Source organism: Trachurus japonicus, chromosome 3, assembly GCF_045865225.1.
Source record: "Trachurus japonicus isolate A0001 chromosome 3, Traja_1.0".
NCBI classification, from domain to species: Eukaryota; Metazoa; Chordata; class Actinopteri; order Carangiformes; family Carangidae; genus Trachurus; species Trachurus japonicus.
The window spans coordinates 9647509-9667615 of record NC_140909.1 but is presented as its reverse complement, the minus strand read 5'-3'; the positions used below and the strand labels follow the sequence as shown (position 1 = coordinate 9667615).

Genomic DNA, 20107 nt, shown 5'->3' with positions numbered 1-20107 from the left:
CCAGCAGCTCTGTGAAAATGATTTGGGAAAAGAGAGGTCCTCCTGACAGCTCCCGTTTTGAGCTGTTCAGAAACACGACCCAGTTTATTGGTGACATAAAACCAATACGTGGTTAGAGCTGCTCTTGTCTGCTGTTGTGGCGGATGATTGATACTCCAGCCACTGAACCTTATGACTGACATGGGAACACCTGGAGAAGGGCTCTCCTGCTAACCACACACAGTAAATTAAAGTGTTAAGCTGAAACTGCTGCCCTCCAGGCTTCTGTAAGTCTATACTTAGAGCTTATATCCTGCAATAATGTCTGCACTTTATGCTCCATTTGCAGACTGCTATTGTCTAAAATTATGAAATCACAGCTATTGGAAAACGTTACTTTAATGGCCGTGTCAGGCTCTTGTCTTAAAACTGATAGAGTAGATGTTAACTCAGCACTAACTTTTGGAAATGGTGTTTATATTCTATGAGAAGAGGCTCCGGGGAGGCAAAAAGGGCTCCAGTCCAGTTACAGTACTGCTTTCAGATTGTTTGGTGTGGTTTTCGGCGGTGTGATGTGACTGCCCTACCCCACGGTGAAGAACTGCCGCATCTCTTGCCGCCGTGAGCGCATCATCTGCTTGTACTCTCCGATTCGGAGTTTTTTTCCGTCAATAATGCAGGTCCTCTTAGGCCGCGGCTTGTACTTGTAGTTGGGGTACTTCTCTAGGTGGAGCTTGCTCAGACGGGCCTGCTCCTCGTAGTATGGCTGCTTGTCCTGGTTGGACATGGACTTCCACCGAGAACCTGTGGACCAGAGATTTGGGGAAATTGAAAACAAGAAGAGGAGAAAAGAAAAGAAACAGTGACTGAACTGTCTCGAATAAGAACAGAAGTTTTCTGGCCAAGTCATGATTTACTATCCAGCCCTCCCTTCCCCACAAAGGGCTCTTGATCGCCCTGCCTATGCACATTATCTGAGCTGAGAGACGTACTTTGGTATCAGATGGTAAGAAACAACAAGGCTGGTGTAGTAAATACTACAGCTCTGTGAAGTGTGCTATACCAGGTACTGGATGACAGCACTTTTAACAGCTCTGATGTATGGACTCCAATGCTGAGGGGACAAGACCCATTTAGCCTCTGTCATTTTTCATGACAAACACTTATGGTAGCGATGGCCTATAAATCCATCTGCGCGCTGAGCTGAACTGATTCACAGTGGGCCCCTACGAGATAACGCACCTTCTCTCCCTTTTTTAGATACCGGCTCGCTCTGTCGGATCGACTTTACCTATCAGGGCAGAATAAACCCACATCTAAGTGAACAAAACGCTTGCTAAGTCTGTGAGGTATTACCCAAAATTCAGACTGATTAAGGAAATCTCATAAAATATCTGCTGTCTTCCACAGAAAAGTAGTTCTCCACCTCTACAGAGCCGCGTCATGAAAGCAGCTGTAAACACTGCATATTTATCACCGTTATCAGCCTATAAATATTTACCGGACTTGATTTAGAAGGTCTTACCCAAAATCTTGCTTATGTTGGAGTTGTGCATGTCGGGGAAAGCCTGGAGGATCTTGCGCCGCTCATCCTTGGCCCACACCATGAATGCATTCATCGGTCTCTTGATGTGGGGTTCGTTGTTGTTCCTTCCTCGGGCTTCCCTGAAGACTCGGGCCTCGGTAGATCCAGCGCCTCCTGTTGGCCAACAATAACAGGGTTGAGGTTTATCTGCAGAGCCAATGACTTCCTTATTGGCCCCTGGAATAGCCAGAGCAGGAACCAGAAGAGAGAGCGAGGCAAGACATTGATTAAATGACGAGCCATTTCCAAACTCTCCTTTATCTTCTGTTATTGCTGCTATCGTCATCATCATCATCATCATGAACATTGTTTCAGATGAGTGCAGGGCCGCACACCCTCCTGGAGGGGGTAGACTTTCTATTCAGTGGAAACCCTGACTTCACAGGTTTTCCCTTTTTTTTTTTTTTTAATTTTTGCAATAAAAGTGAATACAATGTCACTTTAAGAGGGTCTATCCAAAACCAAGAGAGGAAGACCTTGGACCTCAAAGTGCTGTTGAATATATTGTCTGCAAGCGCTCACACTTTTCTTCTCTCGCTACGTACAATTCAACTTGACATTCATAGCGTCCATAACGTCAGACTGCCAACATGAGAAACAAACACAGGACTTAAAAAAAATAAAAAATCACAGACAGAAGCTGGAAAATCTTAGAGCATTCTTCCAAAGTACATTTTAAAACATATGGGCACAAATAAATTCAGACATGCTTTTTCTTCTCTCCCTCTCGCTCTCCTTAGACACACACACATACATACACACACACACACACAAACAAACAAACCAGCCTCACATTTGCGATGAGAGAGCGTGCCGTTTCGGCAAAGTGCTGTTTCTCAATCAGGGCATTCACAATCAGCATAAGAGAGTTTCTCTCAGTATTAAACTGTACATCAGACTGATAATGATTTCTGTTTGCATGCGCATTTGCTTCCTTTTATATGTAAGATGTGAAAGAATTAAATAAAAGCAGTATGAATATTTAAACAAACAAAAACATGTTGATAAACAAGGCTTGAAAAATAAGACAAAAAAAAAAGCCTTCCATATGCTACGATACATCTTTAATGATCTCAAATCTGGAAAAGAAAGCTTGGGATGACTCATGCATATTTCATCATCCACATGTGAAGCCTTCTCATTAGACCATTCCACTAGCAGCCTTGGCACATGTTACCTGGGGTTTGATTTCTATTATTATTTCAGCTGATAAACAAAATCAAACTCTTAATGAGTAATGGAGGGCTGCGCTGAGGCATTAATTCCAAATCCACAGAAACCTCTCTCGGCTCTAATCACTGAAGACGCCGAAGAGTGTCTTCACTTCGGAAAAGCTTGTCTTCTTTTCAGAACTATTATAAGAGACAAGTGCTGAAAAGGCAATATATGTAATCACAGAAGCCACCAGCTGTAATTGAGATGGGGGGTGGGGGGTGATGGTGGTGGTGGGGGGGCGAGGTGGAAGTTGGATTATGCCCACAGAGAGTGTTTGAAGTCCAGCTGCCCACTAGGAAACCTGTTTCTCCCAGTACAAAGGCTTCCCCCAAATCAATTTTCACCAGCTCATGTTTAACAGTCGAACAGCCACATTTGTGATTTCGCGGAGGCACGCCTTCATCTGGGAGTCCACTGAATTGTTTTTTTTTTTTAAACATTGTGACACTGCACTAGCTGCTGCCCACATACTGGAAGTCTTATTTCTTTAGTCTTTATATCTTTACTGTATCTGTCTTCAGCAAAGCACATTAAAAAAAGAATAAAAACATGTCTAAGATAGAATTTAAGGGGCAAACAGAAAGTCTTCTCTTAAAATAAAAGTTAGTTTATATAATCTTTATTTATGACAATTATTTTGAAATTCCAAACATTGTCATAAACTTGATTTAAAGTAGTTTTTTTTTAATCAAATAATGATTTTTTTCCCCCTTAAAGTCTCTGCCTTTTCTTGTTTTTCGCTCTTTAACAAATACATGCACACAAAAATAGAAAATCAGAGAATTTAAAAGGTGTTTTGCGTCGCTTTTGTATCTGCTCGTTCACACTGTGTGTGTGAGTGTGTACCATGTCATATTCTGTCTGTTTGCCTTTGCCTCCCAGAATGCTATGGGCCCTAAAGCCATCATGAATTCAGAAATAATACACTACCTTTGCTGCCACCGAACCCCACAGTACGTTAATTTCATTTAGCATGCACTCACTGTACAGGATGAATTGATTTCACTTTGTTTGGTTTTGACAACCATGTTTATTGTGCAATGAAATGTGGTGTGGCGGAGGGCTGACAGTATCCATCAACGCGGGGCAATCTGCTGACTGCCGGGGCCAGATGAAGGTATTCATTAGCTCAGGAGCGCAGCGCTCACTCAGACACGACAGCCAGTGTCTGCACCCCGGGATCGCTTGCTGTAATTTACGATGCCTCCCGTGCCATTACTCTATCACTGACACTGATTCAGCAATTTATATACTGGTGTGCATGCATACGGGCAGAGGTGAGCTTCTTACGGGGAGGGGGGGGGGGGACAAAACAACTGCCTGCCATCAGCTAGTGCCACATCCATAGTTAGCCAGGAAACCAGCCACGTGACTTGGTTCATTGGAGGGAAGCCAGATGAGGTATGGCACATGGGGAAAGTAGCTGTCTGCTCCGCCTGATGCTACAGAAAAAGACAGTGAAACGCTCCACGGCGGTGTTACATCATTTACTTTCATCCGTACTGAGGCAGGTGCTTTGGGCCGGGATGTGTAAACAACAAAGTGATGAAGGGTTCGAGCTGACTCAGACCGAAGGTTGCCCCACAGCCGAACGCAGAGTTTGACCTTTGACCTGAAGCAATATCACAATCTGCACTGCAATATTACTGATTGCAGAACAAATATTGCATAAGTGCATGCAAGACTTAATTGGTGGGTTCAATTGCCTCCTCCACCCGCCCTCTGAAAATACATATGACTTAATCAGAGGCGTCCTGTGCATTAGCAGCCGGTCGTAGAAAATCTCTAGAAACGGCAACATGCAATTTGCCTCAATATTGTTTCTGTGTTTTAATTCAAAATCGTGACACCGCTCTGACATTTTGCAAATGAGCACTAACTTTTTTTTTTTTTTTCTCCAGGAGGGGCAGGACATTTAGGAATCAGTTAGTTAGGTGTGTGATTGTGTAAATAAACACAGATGTTTAGCGGTGACAGGGGCAGCCCCCCTGGGTGGCGGCGGCTGGGGAGGCAGCGAAACAAGAGGGGAGAAGCTGCTTAATAGAATTTATTGTGATTCATGAGGCCTGCAGCTCAAGTGTGACAGAGCGATATGAGAATCCCCTTTTAATTTGTCTCTCCTGGAAACACTGCAGATGAGCGGCATGAATTACAGTGAGAAAGAATGATTGTGTGTGTGCACTGAGCGTGGGGGGGCGGGGGATAAAAAATGAAGAAAGAAGGAGAGGGAATAACGAGGAAGTATAGGTAGGAGGAGGAGGAGGAGGAAGGGGGTGAGAGAATCTAGCGAGGCCCAAAAAAAAAGCAAAAAAAGAAAAAAGAAGTCGATCACACCTGTGAGCTGCAGGCTCAGACTCGACTGTGCACCAAGCCAGAGGGTAGCACTGCCCCAGCCGTCCCCTCTCCCCCCCCGTTCTCCTCCTTACTCATCTTTGTTCTGCGGGCAGACACATAATGTCACCCAGGAATCCGCTCAAGAGGATGAGCCTCAGTGAGCAGGCAACAATCACGCAAACCTGCCAAGCCCTCCCTGTTGGGATCAAATCTAACACCTCTGACTGAAGGCATTTACCGCTGACAATAGAGCCTCTCCCTCGGAGCAGGATCAGGCTAGATTAATGTGTATGGACAGACAGGACACGGCGCTCAGTGCCCCTGCTCTAGCCTGAGCTCATAGCAATTAAACCATTACAAATTACAAGTGATATAAGCCCTATTATAACATGCCAATCCCTTTTTTTTTTTTTTTTTCTTTTACAGTTCAGATGACTTGAGTTTTCTGGAGCCTGCGTGTGTATGTGAGAGAGAGAGAGAGAGAAAGAGAGAGAGAGAAAAAGAAAGAGAGTGTGAATGCACGCACATGTTAACTTGGGAACAAACAGCCAACCTGTTTGAACATGCAGGCTATGGCTTTCACTTTTGTCTGCTCCATCCCCTCTCTTGTGCATTTAGCCTAAAAGTGGAGTCTAATCTTTCACAACATCCCGGCTTTGCACTCACAAAAGGCGATGCATGCACACACACACACACACACACACACACACACACATACACACAACAGAAACAGAAATTTGTCCTGTTGAGGCTCAGTTTAAATTAGCCAACTTCAAAAACTGAGGTTTCTTATTGATTGCGTTGACCTATTCAACTATTGTTGCTGCGACTTGATAAATCATGTCTGAGCCTCCTCGTCTAAGCTTCCTTCAAGGAAAGTCCTCAGCAATAAAAGCCGGAGCTTGATTCCCACAGCCTCAGCGCAAGGAAAACAGCAACAAAGACCTCTTCAAACAATCAACTCATATAAAACCTGAGAACGGCTCGGAGCTACCAAAGTAAAGAAACCCATCAACAGTGATCTGTAACAACAACGCAATACCGCTCTCGCATCCGATCCCACCAGGACTTTGTTAGACACTGTTTGGCTGATGCCTCATCTTTTCTCACTCTCTGCTTGATTTTTATCACACTGGCCGTTTAGATTAATTCTGTTTCCTGTCTCCTCATATCTCTCAACAACCTCTTTGTTCCCTGCAGACCCTCAGTGGAGGGGGCGGTTTAGACAAACACACAACCTCGGCTACGGAGCAAGTCCAAACCGCCATATGTGAATGAACAAAGGACCTCGCCGGACTGAGGCCTTTGTGGTATTTGGTAATATTTTCACGAGAGCTTAAAAAGACCTAATGAAATTTGCGGCGGGGATGGTGCGCGTGGCTCGTGGCTTTGTAAAACGAAGGAAATCCTATCTATTTCCATTCCTTTGCCACTTTTTTTTTCTTCTTCCCCCCTCAGCCCTATTCGTTAGGACTTGGGTTGCTGCATACTTTGCAAATATTAGCTTAAGCAACCTAAAGCTTTCTGTGAACTGCTGCGATGACAGAGGGCCGCTGTACACAGGGCCTGCTCAGTGTGGCCGCTCTGTTCTGGAGGGAAAACTGCTACACAGTACACACCAAGGGGCTTTCACACCCTACAGTATGTAAGGACTGGGAGTTACACCCAGTAATTTTCCTTTTCAGGAAACACCAAAGTATATGCAGTGTGTTTTGACTTACTCGGGGAAAAGTGTGTTAAAACACAAAGAGAGATTCCAATTTAATTCCCCTCCTTCTGTACAAAAATCTCCCAGAAATCATTACATCTATAACTTATTATGAATTCCCATATTATTCAGTTTGCAGATCAAAAAACATCCAGATGCCTTGGATAAAACACACTTTCAGGATGTATGGGCCATATATAACCATTGCTAACTTTAATATAATATTTCTATGTGTGTGTTTTTATGTTGATCTTTTGAATGCCTGAGTTATGTAAAAAAAAAAAGAAAAGAAAAACTACTTATACCATGACCACATTTAGCCCAGTTTTAACCGTGGCATCTGCATGACCTGTCACCTGCAAATCTGTAAATCAGCTCTCTGTGGGTTGTTAAAGAAAGTACAAATAACAGGCAAATAGGTCGGCTACTGTATGTTTCTATATATCAAGGTATGTGAGGGAGCCAGCCCTCCTTTTGGCTCCAGAAGGAAAATCCTCACAATTAGTAAACATCTTCTCAGAAGAGTAAACACTTTGTGGTTCACATCAATCAGCCGTATGTGTTTTCCTGTTGGTGAGGCTGAAAGAGACAGACAGATATATTTGTGGCGTAAGAGGAGAAATGTTAACTGTGTGTTTTGAGTTATGTGCGCTGCTGCTGTGGCTCCCAGCCATTTCCCCCTGGGAAGAGGACCTCTCCTCTCCTTTAACCTCTGCTTGCTCCTAATCCATAGCCCACTGGGAACACTGATGCGAGGCGTCTGGCGAGAGCCTTTCCCTCGGCCCTGAGCAGGACTTAAAAGGACACAACTACCCCTGGTGTGCGCTGTGTTTCGGTCCTGACTCCACAGCAGCCGCAGAGGGAAGGTTCCCACTGGCTGAATAAGCACTGGAAGCACATCTGTCCGAGGAGACAGACGGGTGGGATGGGATCTGCCTCTGTGGCTCACATGGGAAAAATGTCAATAACTCCTCTAAATGCACCTCTAATTCTCGTCTTCAGGATTGGGTGTGATGTGAAACTACAAGTGACAAAAAGTTGATTGCCCTCGTGTTGGTAAACAAAATATTTATAGGAAGTTTTTTCTTTCTTTCGAAAAGTCTATGTGAACCAATTATGCTAAAACTGATGGGAGATGTGTAAGACGCTATTTAAAGTTGTTGATGGGTTACATTGTCCTGAGAAATATCTTCCCTCTTTGCCTTGAGACTCTTCGAGGCATCAAAGATGAGTCAGAACCATTTTCCTCTTTGCTCTGGCTCTGAAGTGCCATGGAAACTGCCACAAATATTTATGTTGGACAAACACTGGTGCACCGAGGTACTCCTTGCTCCTGTGCGGGAGCCAGTGCCACAAAAGGAGATGACGCTTTGTCACACTGGTGCAACTCGAATTTACACCCCTGTGCCCCGGACCTCAAACAAGCACAACAGCAACAGGAGCCGAGCTTGGAGAAAAGCCAGCTTTGTCCTCAGACACCCTTGTCCTCCGCTCACCTACCTGTGAAAACCTCGGAGCCACGGCTCATTTCAAACGGCATTCACCCCTGCCCCCACATCACTCACACACACACCCGAACCACTCTACCTATCTAATTCTGAAACACTCGGAGTAGCGGCGTTTATCTGTCATCAGAAACTCCTTTTTGCTTTCAAAGTTTAAAACAAAACAAGCAAACAAAAAAAGGACAGGACAGGACAGGAATGACTTGTATGGTCTTACCATCTAGATCCTCTGGCCTGGTGAGGTCAATAACTCTGTGGCCAATCTTCCCTTCCTCACCCAGCTTGCCCAGGTGGTGCCCGAGGCTCTCGAAATGCGCCCTCTCCTGCGGGGAAACACAAACAGTCAGGTACACAAACACATACATGCACGTTTTGTACTGTACAGTGATAGAATTGTAAAATAAATAAATAAATATCCCCATCAGGAATCTGAAATTTTTTTGAAAAGAATAAAAGTGTCTTTGATAAATGGATGTTCTTTTGAAGAGCTGCTCTTTTGACATGAGCTAGATGTAGCTTTTTCCCTCTCTCATCTCTCTATTCAGCAGCCGCTATAATGGATGACAGGAGGCAGGGAGACAGTGAGGGCCAGGGGTGCTGTAAATAGATTTACAGAAGGATACTTTGTGATCCCAAGCACACAATGGGGCCGTGGCCCTCTTTGCAGTGCTCAGATTTTCCTCTGTAATCTTCTCCTTACATCCTCCCTTCCAGTCTACAGCGCCCAGAGCTCAGCGCCCATCATTTATTCAGAGTTCATGCTTTGGAGAACACACCGTGTTTTCCCGTTTGTCATGTCGCTTTGTGCTCAGATTAAACTTGGCATCATGTTGTACTTGACACACAATGAAACCCTGTCATTCAGCGCTCCGTGACAATATTAAATGTCATGTCCGTGTGCATTTACAGAATAAAATAACAGCTTTCGGGGGGCCTCTGAATAGTTGCTGCACATTACACTTAATGTATTATGCAAGGGGAGAGTGCCGACTGCTGCTGGCTCCATTGTTGAATGACCTACTTCCTCAGTGAATACACAGGGCATTAGCAAAGGGCTGTCTTCCTCTCTAAAGACTCAACTAGGAGATGGACACTTTGACTCTGCATGATACAAATAATCTCTCCCCCCTTGGTTTCGCCTGGATGACACTAAAAGCAGGCATGTTGCCACCATTCAGAAAAAAAAGCATTTGTTTTACTCTCAGGGTGAGCGTTCAGTCTCTGCCAAAGATGTAATGTCTGCTTTGACCTCTGCCTCTTTCTTTTCTAAACCTGCCTATCACACGCAGCCTGAACAGATACTCAGGTAGAGCCCTCGCACAATGCTAAGAGCTCCCCTGCCACACACACCGACACCAGCACACACATTAATCTTTCAGCCCCTCCGTCTTTGTAATGCATTGTACCGTTTTGTTTGTTTTTTTACTTTTCCCCCCCACAGGGAATGTTTTTCTCTCCTCTAAACGCGAGAAGGTGCTAAAAAATTAAGCAGATGTAACTATCGTAAGGCAAAGTATTTATTTTTTTCAGCTGCGTTTGTTCAGTTGTCTTCCCCTGACAAATAAAATCACATTGCTGACAATAGACTTCAGTAATTGCAGCAAAAACTAAATGAAGACATCTCTCTGAAATGTTTTTTATTATTATTTTTCTTTTGTATAACCTTTTTTTTCCCCCTGAGGGTTAAAAAAGATGACAAGATGAAGGATGGAGATAGTTCAAGTCCATTTGAGGCCTTTCACAGTATTTTGATTTTCCTCATGCTTTTATTTATTCAAGAACTATTCCTCAAAAGAAAGGACTGAGAGAGACAGAAAGAGCACTGCAATTTACCATCATACTTGAAGGAGCAGTCATTATTTATAGCCAGCTGAGTGATTCTGATATACAATTAACCACTACCTGCTTATGGCCTGTGATTAGAGCCTGTCTATCTGACGGCCCTTTGCTTACTTAAGTGTTTTCTAATTATGACATATGCGGTGGTCCCTGCTGGGCAAGAGGACGCTTTGTAAAGACAAGATGGAGTGCGGCGCCTTTCTCCGTGTCACATTCTGTGTAAAGCAACACATGCGCGAGCCGTGCACGCACACAGAGCCGTATTCATCACCCGGCCACATTATTGCTCTTAATGAAAGAAGCTAGCAGCCCGATGACAAAGTGACTTATGTGCTATTAGCTGGATGGGCGATGGTGCCGCTTTAAGATGCTACTTGGACAGTCCACTAGGAAGACACAGCGTTGGGTGGGTACTGTATATCTGTAATAAAGTAGTCATCTCGTCCCTCTTCTGCGCTTCGCCGGTCTCCCCTGATCAATCAAGTCCTTTTATAAACTCATGATCATTAAGCATCATGTTGGGGCTGAGAAGGAGAGAGAACAGCGGCCATCAATCAATGACTTTCATTAATAACTAGCTCAATGTTGAACTTCTTTCTTCACTGCACAGTCATATGATTAGTGAACATCAGCACATTAGACAGCTGGGAGCGCGTCTGAATGAGGCTCTTGTTTGAGCATTCTTTGCGGTGGCTTCACTTCATCCGACATAAAAAAGTGTCACGGGCGTTCTTGTGGTTGCCTCACAGAACATGTACTTATATACTTTGCACGAGGCAGCGTTTTACATACCATAATATAAAGATGTGGTTACATTAAAGGATCCCTCCCTCCCTCCCTCCCTCCCTCCCTTGTGTTATCTATGCTAATTAATATTAGACTATCTGTGCAATATGGCACCACAAATTTTCATAAAATTTTATATACTGAGTTTAATATACTTATTGGTTATAAGTTTGGTAATTTATATCTGTGAATTAGAATTATAGTTGAAATTAGGGCCGTAAATTATCTGCACAGCATCGGGCGGTTTTGTTTTAAGGCTGGAAAATATTCAGTGAACTAATGCTTCTTTACTGCCCACGCATCAAGTGCTGTGATAAATTAATGGCACTTTTATTATTTTATAGTGTCATTAAATTTTTACTGATCACTCTGACAAAGAGAAGTAGCAGAGGACATGCAGTATCTGGCCTTCCTGCCAGGGAAAAGAGAGGGGAAGAGAGTGAAAGTGGAGGGAGCCCATCAGTATATGGCTGATATAAAAAGGTATTTATAATGTGCAGTGCAAGAGAATAACATAAAAAAAAACTTTGAATGCAAAAAAAGAAAAACAATATGAGTGCTGCTAAATGCCGAAAGGCCTATGAAAGAAAGGGAACATAAGCAAAGTCGAATGAAAGAACAAACCAAGGATGATGAGAAGAGGTAAAGATAAAGAGACAGGAAACAAAAGATGTAACAGTACATTATTCCCCTCCCAATCTGACCGCGACTGCTGGCAAGGCGGCCTGTCCCTCCCTCAAATGACTTCAGCATGGAGCTCTCCACCCCACAACTAAAATTACAGCAGCGCCCTCTCTCTCCCTCTCTCTCTCTCGAAGCTGGAGTGGAAAACTGCCACCCACAATAATCTCATCTGCCCTGCCTGTGCAGTCCTTTTGTCTTTTTAAAGTCTGGTAACAGATGCATTTTGTTCGGTTGCACATGGTTGCCCAGTGAAGTCATGAGCCAGTCCAGTGAAGTTGTGAGACCCACAGGAAGAGAGGGAAGTAGAAAGAGACTAGATAGCAGAGAGAGGGAGAGAGAGAGAGAAGAGAGGCAGAGTGTGTAACTTCTTGGGCGAGGGAACCCAGAAGAGCCCTTGTCAGTGCTGTAAAGAGAGCTTTAATCTGGCCGGCCACAGAACATGTGCCGGAGGCCTGCTGCTCTGCCCACAGGGTGTATTCTGGGCAGAGGCGGGTGGCGGACGGCCCTGTGTATTGTGCCTTCGCTCCTTCCCTATATTTAAAGGAACACACTGCCAATCCTGACACTCCTTCACTCTCTCCTTTGCAAATGGCTCCAGGCTATAGGCAAAGCCTTATGGCCCCGAGATTGTTCAAATACAGATGAAAGAGAAAAATACAGTCAAAGGTGAGATACAGTCAGGTGTAGTCTGCTCAGTTTGTTGGGTGTCGGATTTTTTTTTCTGCTTGTGCTGCTGCTCCAGTGAAAGAGCTCAGCCAAGGTGAAGAGATGCTTCACTGTAACCAGGCAGGTTTGGACACTTTAACGTTGTAATCAGCCCCGAGTGTTGTTGATTCCTCGATAAAAATAGACAAACCAGGTCCAAAACATGAGTCGTTTAATTCTGTTTTCACTACTAAATCAATGTTTGTCTTATTCGTAATCACTTGTCGTAACTTTTTTTTTTTCAACATTGTGTGATTTTGAGGCCAGACTGACCCGACTCCATGTTGAGAAAGGAGTAAGGTAAACCAGATGCTACAGGCGGCAGATTAAGCTGGCATGTTTGCTCGCCAAAACATTTTGACATCAAAATGATTATTTGAAGAGAAAAACTGCTTCATTTCTTTCAGGCAGCTGGCAGACATGACAGATTTTAGTCCTTCCAAAAAAAAAAAAAAATCAGCAGTTGCCAGCTTAAAGTCATATAATAGTCTGGATTCTTTTTGGCCAATATATGTATGTATATACAGTAAATGACATGTTTCTGTGAAATCTGACAGCAGTAACTACTGTGCTCTCTAGATCTCTAGACTATTGGCAAAATCTTATCCATCTCTCTTTCACATTGGAAAGTATATGATCGCATGTGTTTAAAATTTTCATGATTGGAACCTCAAACAGCTGCAGGACCCTAAACAGCCACTTATGTTTGATAATGTGCTGAACTGGCTCTGGTTATATCACACACCTGGTATGTGGCGAGTTGAAGGCAGTGGCTCTCTGACCACAATACAGGGCTTTGTGTATCAAGTGTCAGTCATCACTGTGGTCTGCGGCCCTCAGAGTCTTCTCTCTCTGAGGGTCTCAGACTAAGCCCCTCGACAATCTGTCCCAGCCCTGGTGGAGACAAAGACTGCACTCTAACATGGCTACAGCTCCTCACAACTCAGCGCCTCATCTGTTTTGTGTTTTTATTGTAACCAGTTGCAATGTTATTTATAAGTCTTGCAGCTTTCCAGTAGTTTTTGCTAGTTTTGAACCATTTAAATGTTAAGTACATCCAGCCATGCGGTAAACCCACAGTTCCTTTCATTCAGGCTGTTGCACTCTTTTTTACCCTGAGCTCTCCCCTTTTGCTAAGGCCTAATGCAGGCAGCAGGAGAATCAACAGTAGCAGCCACAAAAGGCTGGCATCTGTTCTATAGTAGTCATCCACAACATCACACGGAGCAGGGATGGCCAGCTATTCCAGTCCCATTTGTACTGCCAGGGCATCACCTCATTTGTTTTAAAACTGAGGGAAGAAAGGCCTTTAATTAAATTAAGGGGCTTAAACTATGTAAGAAAATGGCGAGCTAAACCCCACTCTGGGCTTTGGGCCAGTTTTATGTTTATTGTTTGTTTTTATTAATAGGACATGCTATCATGATTCAGGATGAGTTATTTCATGCTCCAGTCAAACCCCAGAAAATATGAGCCATCGGTGTAAATTTAAAATGTGGACACAGTCAAAACTGTTTGATTTTCCACTGCAGGACTGGGTGTCTACTTTGGGACATTGGGTGATACCACTAAACCAGGGGTGTCAAACTCATTTTAGTTCAGGGGCCACAATAAGCGCAATTTGATGCACTTTTTTAATTTATTTATTTATTATTTACTATCCATTTTTTCCTGTCGGCCAGCCCAGTCTTGTTGTGAATGTTATTTTTGTATATTTGTTTATGACACTGAGGCCACTGGCAATTCCGTTGTATTCCTTTTTTACAATGACAATAAAGCTTCTTAACTAATCTTGAATTTTAAGTGGGCCAGACCGGTAAAATAAGAGCAAAATAACCTATAAATAATAAGAACTCTTTTTAGTGCAAAGAAGTAAATTATTAAGATGTTATGAACAACCTGAAATTTCATGAGAAAAACCCATCTAATTTCAACAACATTTTGCCTCTTTCATCTGGTGGGCCGGATTGGACCCTATGGTGGGCCGATTTTGGCCCACGGGCCGTATGTTTGACATCCCTGCTCTAAACGCATTATACAGTATGTGTATTTTATTGGAGGAAAAAAAAGTGCCAGTTTGACTCAGATGTGCTGAAAATGTCATAATCCTAGGAGTGTGTGTTTATGTTCTCCACACTGCTGAGATCACTCGTGTTGACATCATGTACTTTTACGGGTTTCCAGTCCTCAATGATCCAGAACTGTTCTCTGGGTCCTTCGGGGAATTTGAAGTTGAAGCTGAAATCTCGTGCCTTATCAGACTGCCCAGGTTGCAAACAGCAGGATATTAGAAACTGCAGCATTACCAAAAGCCCTTTCACACACGGACAAAACCTCAAGACTTGTTGGACACTGGAGCCATTGTGTTGCTACTGCAACAATACCATAGACTATAAATGGTTCTTTGTGATCTATTCTTTTCCTTGCTCTTTGTTGTATGTGCCTTGTGGTGAACGTGGCTTCACAGGTCTTTGCCACCGAGGCCAGCAGCTTTTCTGAGCGACTGCAGCAAGCCAGAAATTCACCATGTAAAATGACAACTGTAGAAAATAATGGAGCTACCACCGCCAAATGACCCCACCAAGATGCAGTTTTGATGTCTTTCTGGGGAAGAGGCGAGACAGAGCAAAAGACCTGACCTGGAACAGGAGCCCGCAGACACACACATACACACAAACACACTCGCACTGGCGCATATTATACAGAGTCATACATTATTTTTATTCTTTTGGCAAATGTGAACAATTGGACAAAGCATTAATGTAAGCAATCTTCACAATAGCACTTGCTGGCTACAGCCAGTGTCTGGGAGCTGAGCATAATCTAATTTGGATGGGCAAACCCTTGTATGCCAAGGATTTACATTGCAGCCAAAACGCCTTGGTTTGCAATTTCCAAGACAGCAGTCGAAAAGGAGCAGAAAATTGCTTCCAGGGCTGCAGACCAGACAAGATTATATTCAAAGTCTTTGTGAGGGCTTTGCCTGAATAGGGCCCTGGCATCACATACACACACACACATGCATGCACGTGTATGCACACACACACAAAATCACACACATACACATGCTGAAGGGAACAGTATAACCACTATAACCAATAGGTTAGGAGTGTGGATTTTGTGGAGCACCAGTGTAAGCTCCATTTGAATATTTACAGGCTGAGCTTTGGGATACGGGAAATGGACAATTGTAGTCATCAATACTGAGGAGAGGAGGTGCTGCGGGGCAGAAAAGGGCAGTTCAATAGGTTAATACACTGGCCTTTCACCTTTTGATTCCAGTTAGGGACATGTCAGCAGAGGAATATATTTTATCCGCACAACCTCCAGGACGTCACATGCGCATCATCTATCTGAACTGAGGGCACGAGAAATCAGTCATACCTGACTAGGCAGGGTTCAACATCAAGGCTTGGCCGCCGCCCCCCAGGGCCAATAAAAAGGCAGATTTGGGCCAAAGGACTATGTTGTCATTTGCCTAAAATGTGGTAAGACTTTTATCTCTTTTTCTGTGGTTGGCCAGAGGCCGACTCTCATCATCTGCTCTCTGCTTTTTCTATCCAGTCACTTTGGACGCCACTTCAGTCAGGGATTTGAAATAGATTTTTTGTTTTTGAAAACAGTCACTGAAGCTGAAATTGAATAATTCAGCCTCCCATAAAAAAGCAATTTATAATTTACAGTTGATGTACACAGAAACTTCCATCACTTAATTATGTAAGCTGTATATACTGCCTGGACACAGAGAGGGCAACATGGGGGAAATTACATTTTCACCTTCACCCATGACCCTGAAAAACAGCAAGGCCAGTTATAGCTACAGTGCATAATAGAGGGAAACAATTCAAAAGGTTACAAATGGATTGAGATGTGCCGTGTTTGACTGTAGGCACACTGGTGCATTCTAGGTAAAAGCTTCCACCGAGTGAGGAGGAGATAGTAAATAATGGAACAAAGTAATTGCCCTCTGCAGACAATAATATCTTTGGATAAATATTTCAAAAAGGTAAATTGCAGAAGGGTTGTAAAAGGTTTTATTGTACTGATGGGATATAGTAAAAACAGACAAATAAAAAGACAAGCAAGAAAATCTGCTCCAGTAAAACATGAATATTTTACATGTCCTCAGGTTAAAGGCTTGTATAGTGTAGAACAGAGAGTCTGATCTACACCATGTTCTCCTAGGTCAACGGCCTGGCAGGGAGGGAGGGAGAGACGGAGCTACAGCCATAGTGATAAAGGTTAGGGAGGAATGCATTGTACTGTTCAGACACACTTTGTATGAAAAGATGAATTGATCCATCTGTAAGCAGCACTTAGACCCACTCCTGTGCCTGGTCATTACAGTGGGATAAATCAATATTTAATATCCCCCTCTAACAGCCACACTGGATGATCTTAACCTCTCCTTAATCCCATTTATGTTACCTCTCCAGAATCTTCCTCATGTAAGCTCTCACTATGATAAACTTCCAAACAAGAGACTAGGAGGAAAGCTATTAAAGACCACACCATATTTATGTCAGGTGAGGCGCTTTCTTGAAATATTAATATTCTGAAACTGACCAAAGTGAAAGCTTTTATCTGGGGCATTCAAACCTTTCTAGTCCGTTGGCTTGTATCAGCAAAAGACTCTCTCTCCTTCCCTCTCATTGCACCAGCTGAATTACAACCTGCTGTTCTTTATTGCGGCCGAAGGATGAAGATGATGGGGCAATTCTTTTAGCTGACTTGATAAAGCGTGCCTCTAATTTCACACCATCCTAATAGGACCGGTGTCACTGAAACTAAAAGGTGACAATATCTCACCGTGATTTGCACGAGCCGGGGAGTCGAGCGTGGGCCTCGGTTAAGGTGTCATTCAACAAGACAAGACAAGGATGTAATGAAAACAGAAACATATTACCTGAGGTGCTGCTTTCAATTATTGATATTAGTCGGTCTTTGCATCAAGTGCATATATGTATGTGTATGTGAATGTGTGTGTGTGTGGGGGGGTCTCAATTACTTCAAATGACGGGTTGTAACAATGCAACAATCACATTTTCCACCTGAGCGTAGTCTAATTACTATCTGGCATTTCAGCATTTCATCTTTGTGTTGTCGATACTATGATCTAACTAGTATGGTTTAACATTTACTTACCCCACCCCCTCCACCCAAAGTACATACACACCCATGCACGCACACTCCTTCTTAAAAACACACTCACCCTCCTCAGGTGGCAAACGCAGACAAAAGGTAGATTATAGGTGAAGAGTGACTGACTAAAATTTAAGCACAGGATCCCTTTAGGGAGAAAAAAAACAACAAAAGAGAGAACCCCCCCCTCCTTCCTCCTCCTCCTCCTCCTCTGAGCTGATTGCTTTAACATAGGTTTGAGCAGACAAGTCCTAAATTTAGAGGAAACCAAACGAAATCCTACTCAAGCCGGGCGTGAAAATCCCAGTAAGCTCTACCTGCTCGGGACAATGTGGCTGTAAAGGTGTGTGCAGCCTGTTGAAAGTGTCTCTTTACAAGCATTGTTCATTTACTGCTTTCATGTCATGGCAGATTCAGCAGCTTGCTGACCACCGGTTAACGTGACTGAGGGTTTTCCACATACGCATGCTTAAGGCCTCAGATAACATGTTTGAAGGAAAGACAGAAAGATTTTTTAAAAAAAGGATACAGGAAAGAAAACTTAAAGATTTTATTGTGTACAAGATTGCATGTTAAAAAAAAGATATAATGTTTTGATTCATTATTGTAAAGAGCGTCTCTCCTCTGGTTAGTGAGGGATCAGTGCAGAGACCCTCCAGCTGCGTCCTCTCTGTGGGCTGCACTAATTTATTTGCTTTACTTCAGTAAGAGCATAGTTGATTGCCACCTGCATAGACAGTGATCTCTTCCAAAACACCCAAATTAGGGGGAAATCAAAATAGATATTCATTGACTTTTTTACATATACATTGACCTAGTTGAGGCTGTTGGTTGAAAGTGTCAGGTGCTGAAATATTAATGAGCATCGCTCCCAGTTCCTGCCTGCTCCTCACAGCCAACTGGCAACATGGCATCAAGCTGAAGAGAGGAGGACAGCTTTTTTTTCTCTCCTTGATTGACTCATCGATTGAAGATATTTTTAAAGGGAATCCCTGGGAGTGTGTGCTCCTGGTACAAAGCAGCCCCATCCCGTGTCAGGGGACGGAGAGAGGGCTGCGAGTCTGCTTTAATTGGGCAGAGACTTCAGAGTCTTCTTAACCCACACCGGGCACTGCCATGGCCTGTCACGGCCCCTCACACCAACATCAACAACGCCGAGCCCTCTAAACACGCACACACAAACATATTCAGACTAATTTCAGTAATCGGACATGCACATGCTGAAGTGCGCCAGCTCTTATCAATCTGACCACCCTGGACTTGGATTAAAGAAAAATATTAGTCTTAAGAATGACTGCTGTATTAAAACCACCATGATCCACTTTCTTCAATAGTTTTTCCTTCTTCACTACTTTTTTAGGAAGAGCTCAACACTCTCTGTAGTGTGTTGTTGCTTTACGGGGAAAAAAAAAACAAAAAACTGCAAGACAACTTGCAGTGGAGGTGACCTGAACTAGGATTAAAGGAGCAGCAGACGACATGATGGCGGTCCTAACCTTGTCAACTCTGCAGTTGTTGAGACCCACTGAAGTGAGGGCGGACAGCTTCGCCTCCATGCCCTGCTGGTGATGCTGCAGCTGTTCCCTCTGGATCTGCTCCCTCATTTTCCTCGCCTCCTGGATGGCCTTCATCACTGTGTCCTGGTCCCCGAACAGCGCGGTGGAGTTTAGGCTTGACAGAATATCTACATGCACACAAACACACATACACACGCACACATTAGTTTGCTTGAATGCAAAAAGAAAAAACATCTAAACATTTTCAGCTCCTAAAAAATATTAGCTATATTTTAAGTTTGCTTACTGAAGTCGTAGGTCTTACCCAGGGAAGAGCCCCGTCCCAGGCCTCCTCCGAGCGGGCTGGGGATGCCGCCTTTGCCGAGGAGACTGTTGGGGCTGTTTTTACTGCCGGGGAACAGGTTTTGTGTCGGGGATGTGGGGGATTTGACCATGTCTGTCGTCTTTGGCCGAGCGGACAGGTTGAGCGGCTGCGTTCCTTCCTCCTAAACGGCAGCAGAGATAGGAGGATGAGAGAAGACAGATGTGAATAGGTGCACCCCCTCCTCCCCTTTTCAAGAAGCTCTGAATTCCCAGACAGCACAGTTCTCCTCTGTTCCTGGTTAATTATAGGATCCCTGTCCTGACCCACACCTCCTCTCTCCTCTCCTCTCTGCTCCTCTCCTTTTCCTCTCCTCTCCTCTCCTCTCCTCCACTCCTCTGTCTCCTCTGTCCATCTTGCTTTAGGAGCTGTGCCACTGCGATCTTCCTTCACAGTTGCCCGGCGCCTTTGTTCACACTAATTAAAGCAGATTCTGTCTCTCTGTACATCTTCATCTGTTCTCCCTCTCCTCCTCCTCCCTGCTCTCTGTGTCTGCACTCTGGTTCGAAGAATAAATAATGACCAGATAACGGCGGTGCCAGTGATCAAAGACAGCTGTTCCATTCATCAGATGTCGACTTACATTATCTACTTCATTAACTTGTTTTCTAATTTCATTCCTCATTTGTGCATACTTGGTTGTATCATCTGCTTTGATATGCCTATTCCGAAGAAAAAAGAAAAAAAGATGTGATTTAAGAAAAAATAAAACCCTCAATAGTGTAGATCAGAGATGAGGTCAGAGGA

The 20107-nt window shown here is 43.8% G+C and overlaps 1 protein-coding gene across 13 annotated transcripts in view; it reads right to left on the bottom strand.

The window, feature by feature from the left end:
- sox6 (SRY-box transcription factor 6) overlaps positions 1 to 20107 on the bottom strand; it is a 133116-nt gene that overhangs the window by 3334 nt on the left and 109675 nt on the right. For 6 of the 13 annotated variants that reach the window (XM_085760226.1, XM_085760243.1, XM_085760299.1 and 3 more), the window contains 5 exons: positions 19286 to 19484; positions 18979 to 19166; positions 8544 to 8649; positions 1505 to 1678; positions 567 to 783 (listed from right to left, as the gene is read on the bottom strand). In XM_085760226.1, the coding sequence (XP_085616352.1) occupies positions 567 to 783; positions 1505 to 1678; positions 8544 to 8649; positions 18979 to 19166; positions 19286 to 19484 (884 nt within the window). The remainder of the gene's footprint in view (positions 1 to 566; positions 784 to 1504; positions 1679 to 8543; positions 8650 to 18978; positions 19167 to 19285; positions 19485 to 20107) is intronic. The other 7 variants (XM_085760272.1, XM_085760281.1, XM_085760315.1 and 4 more) reach the window with 3 other exon arrangements.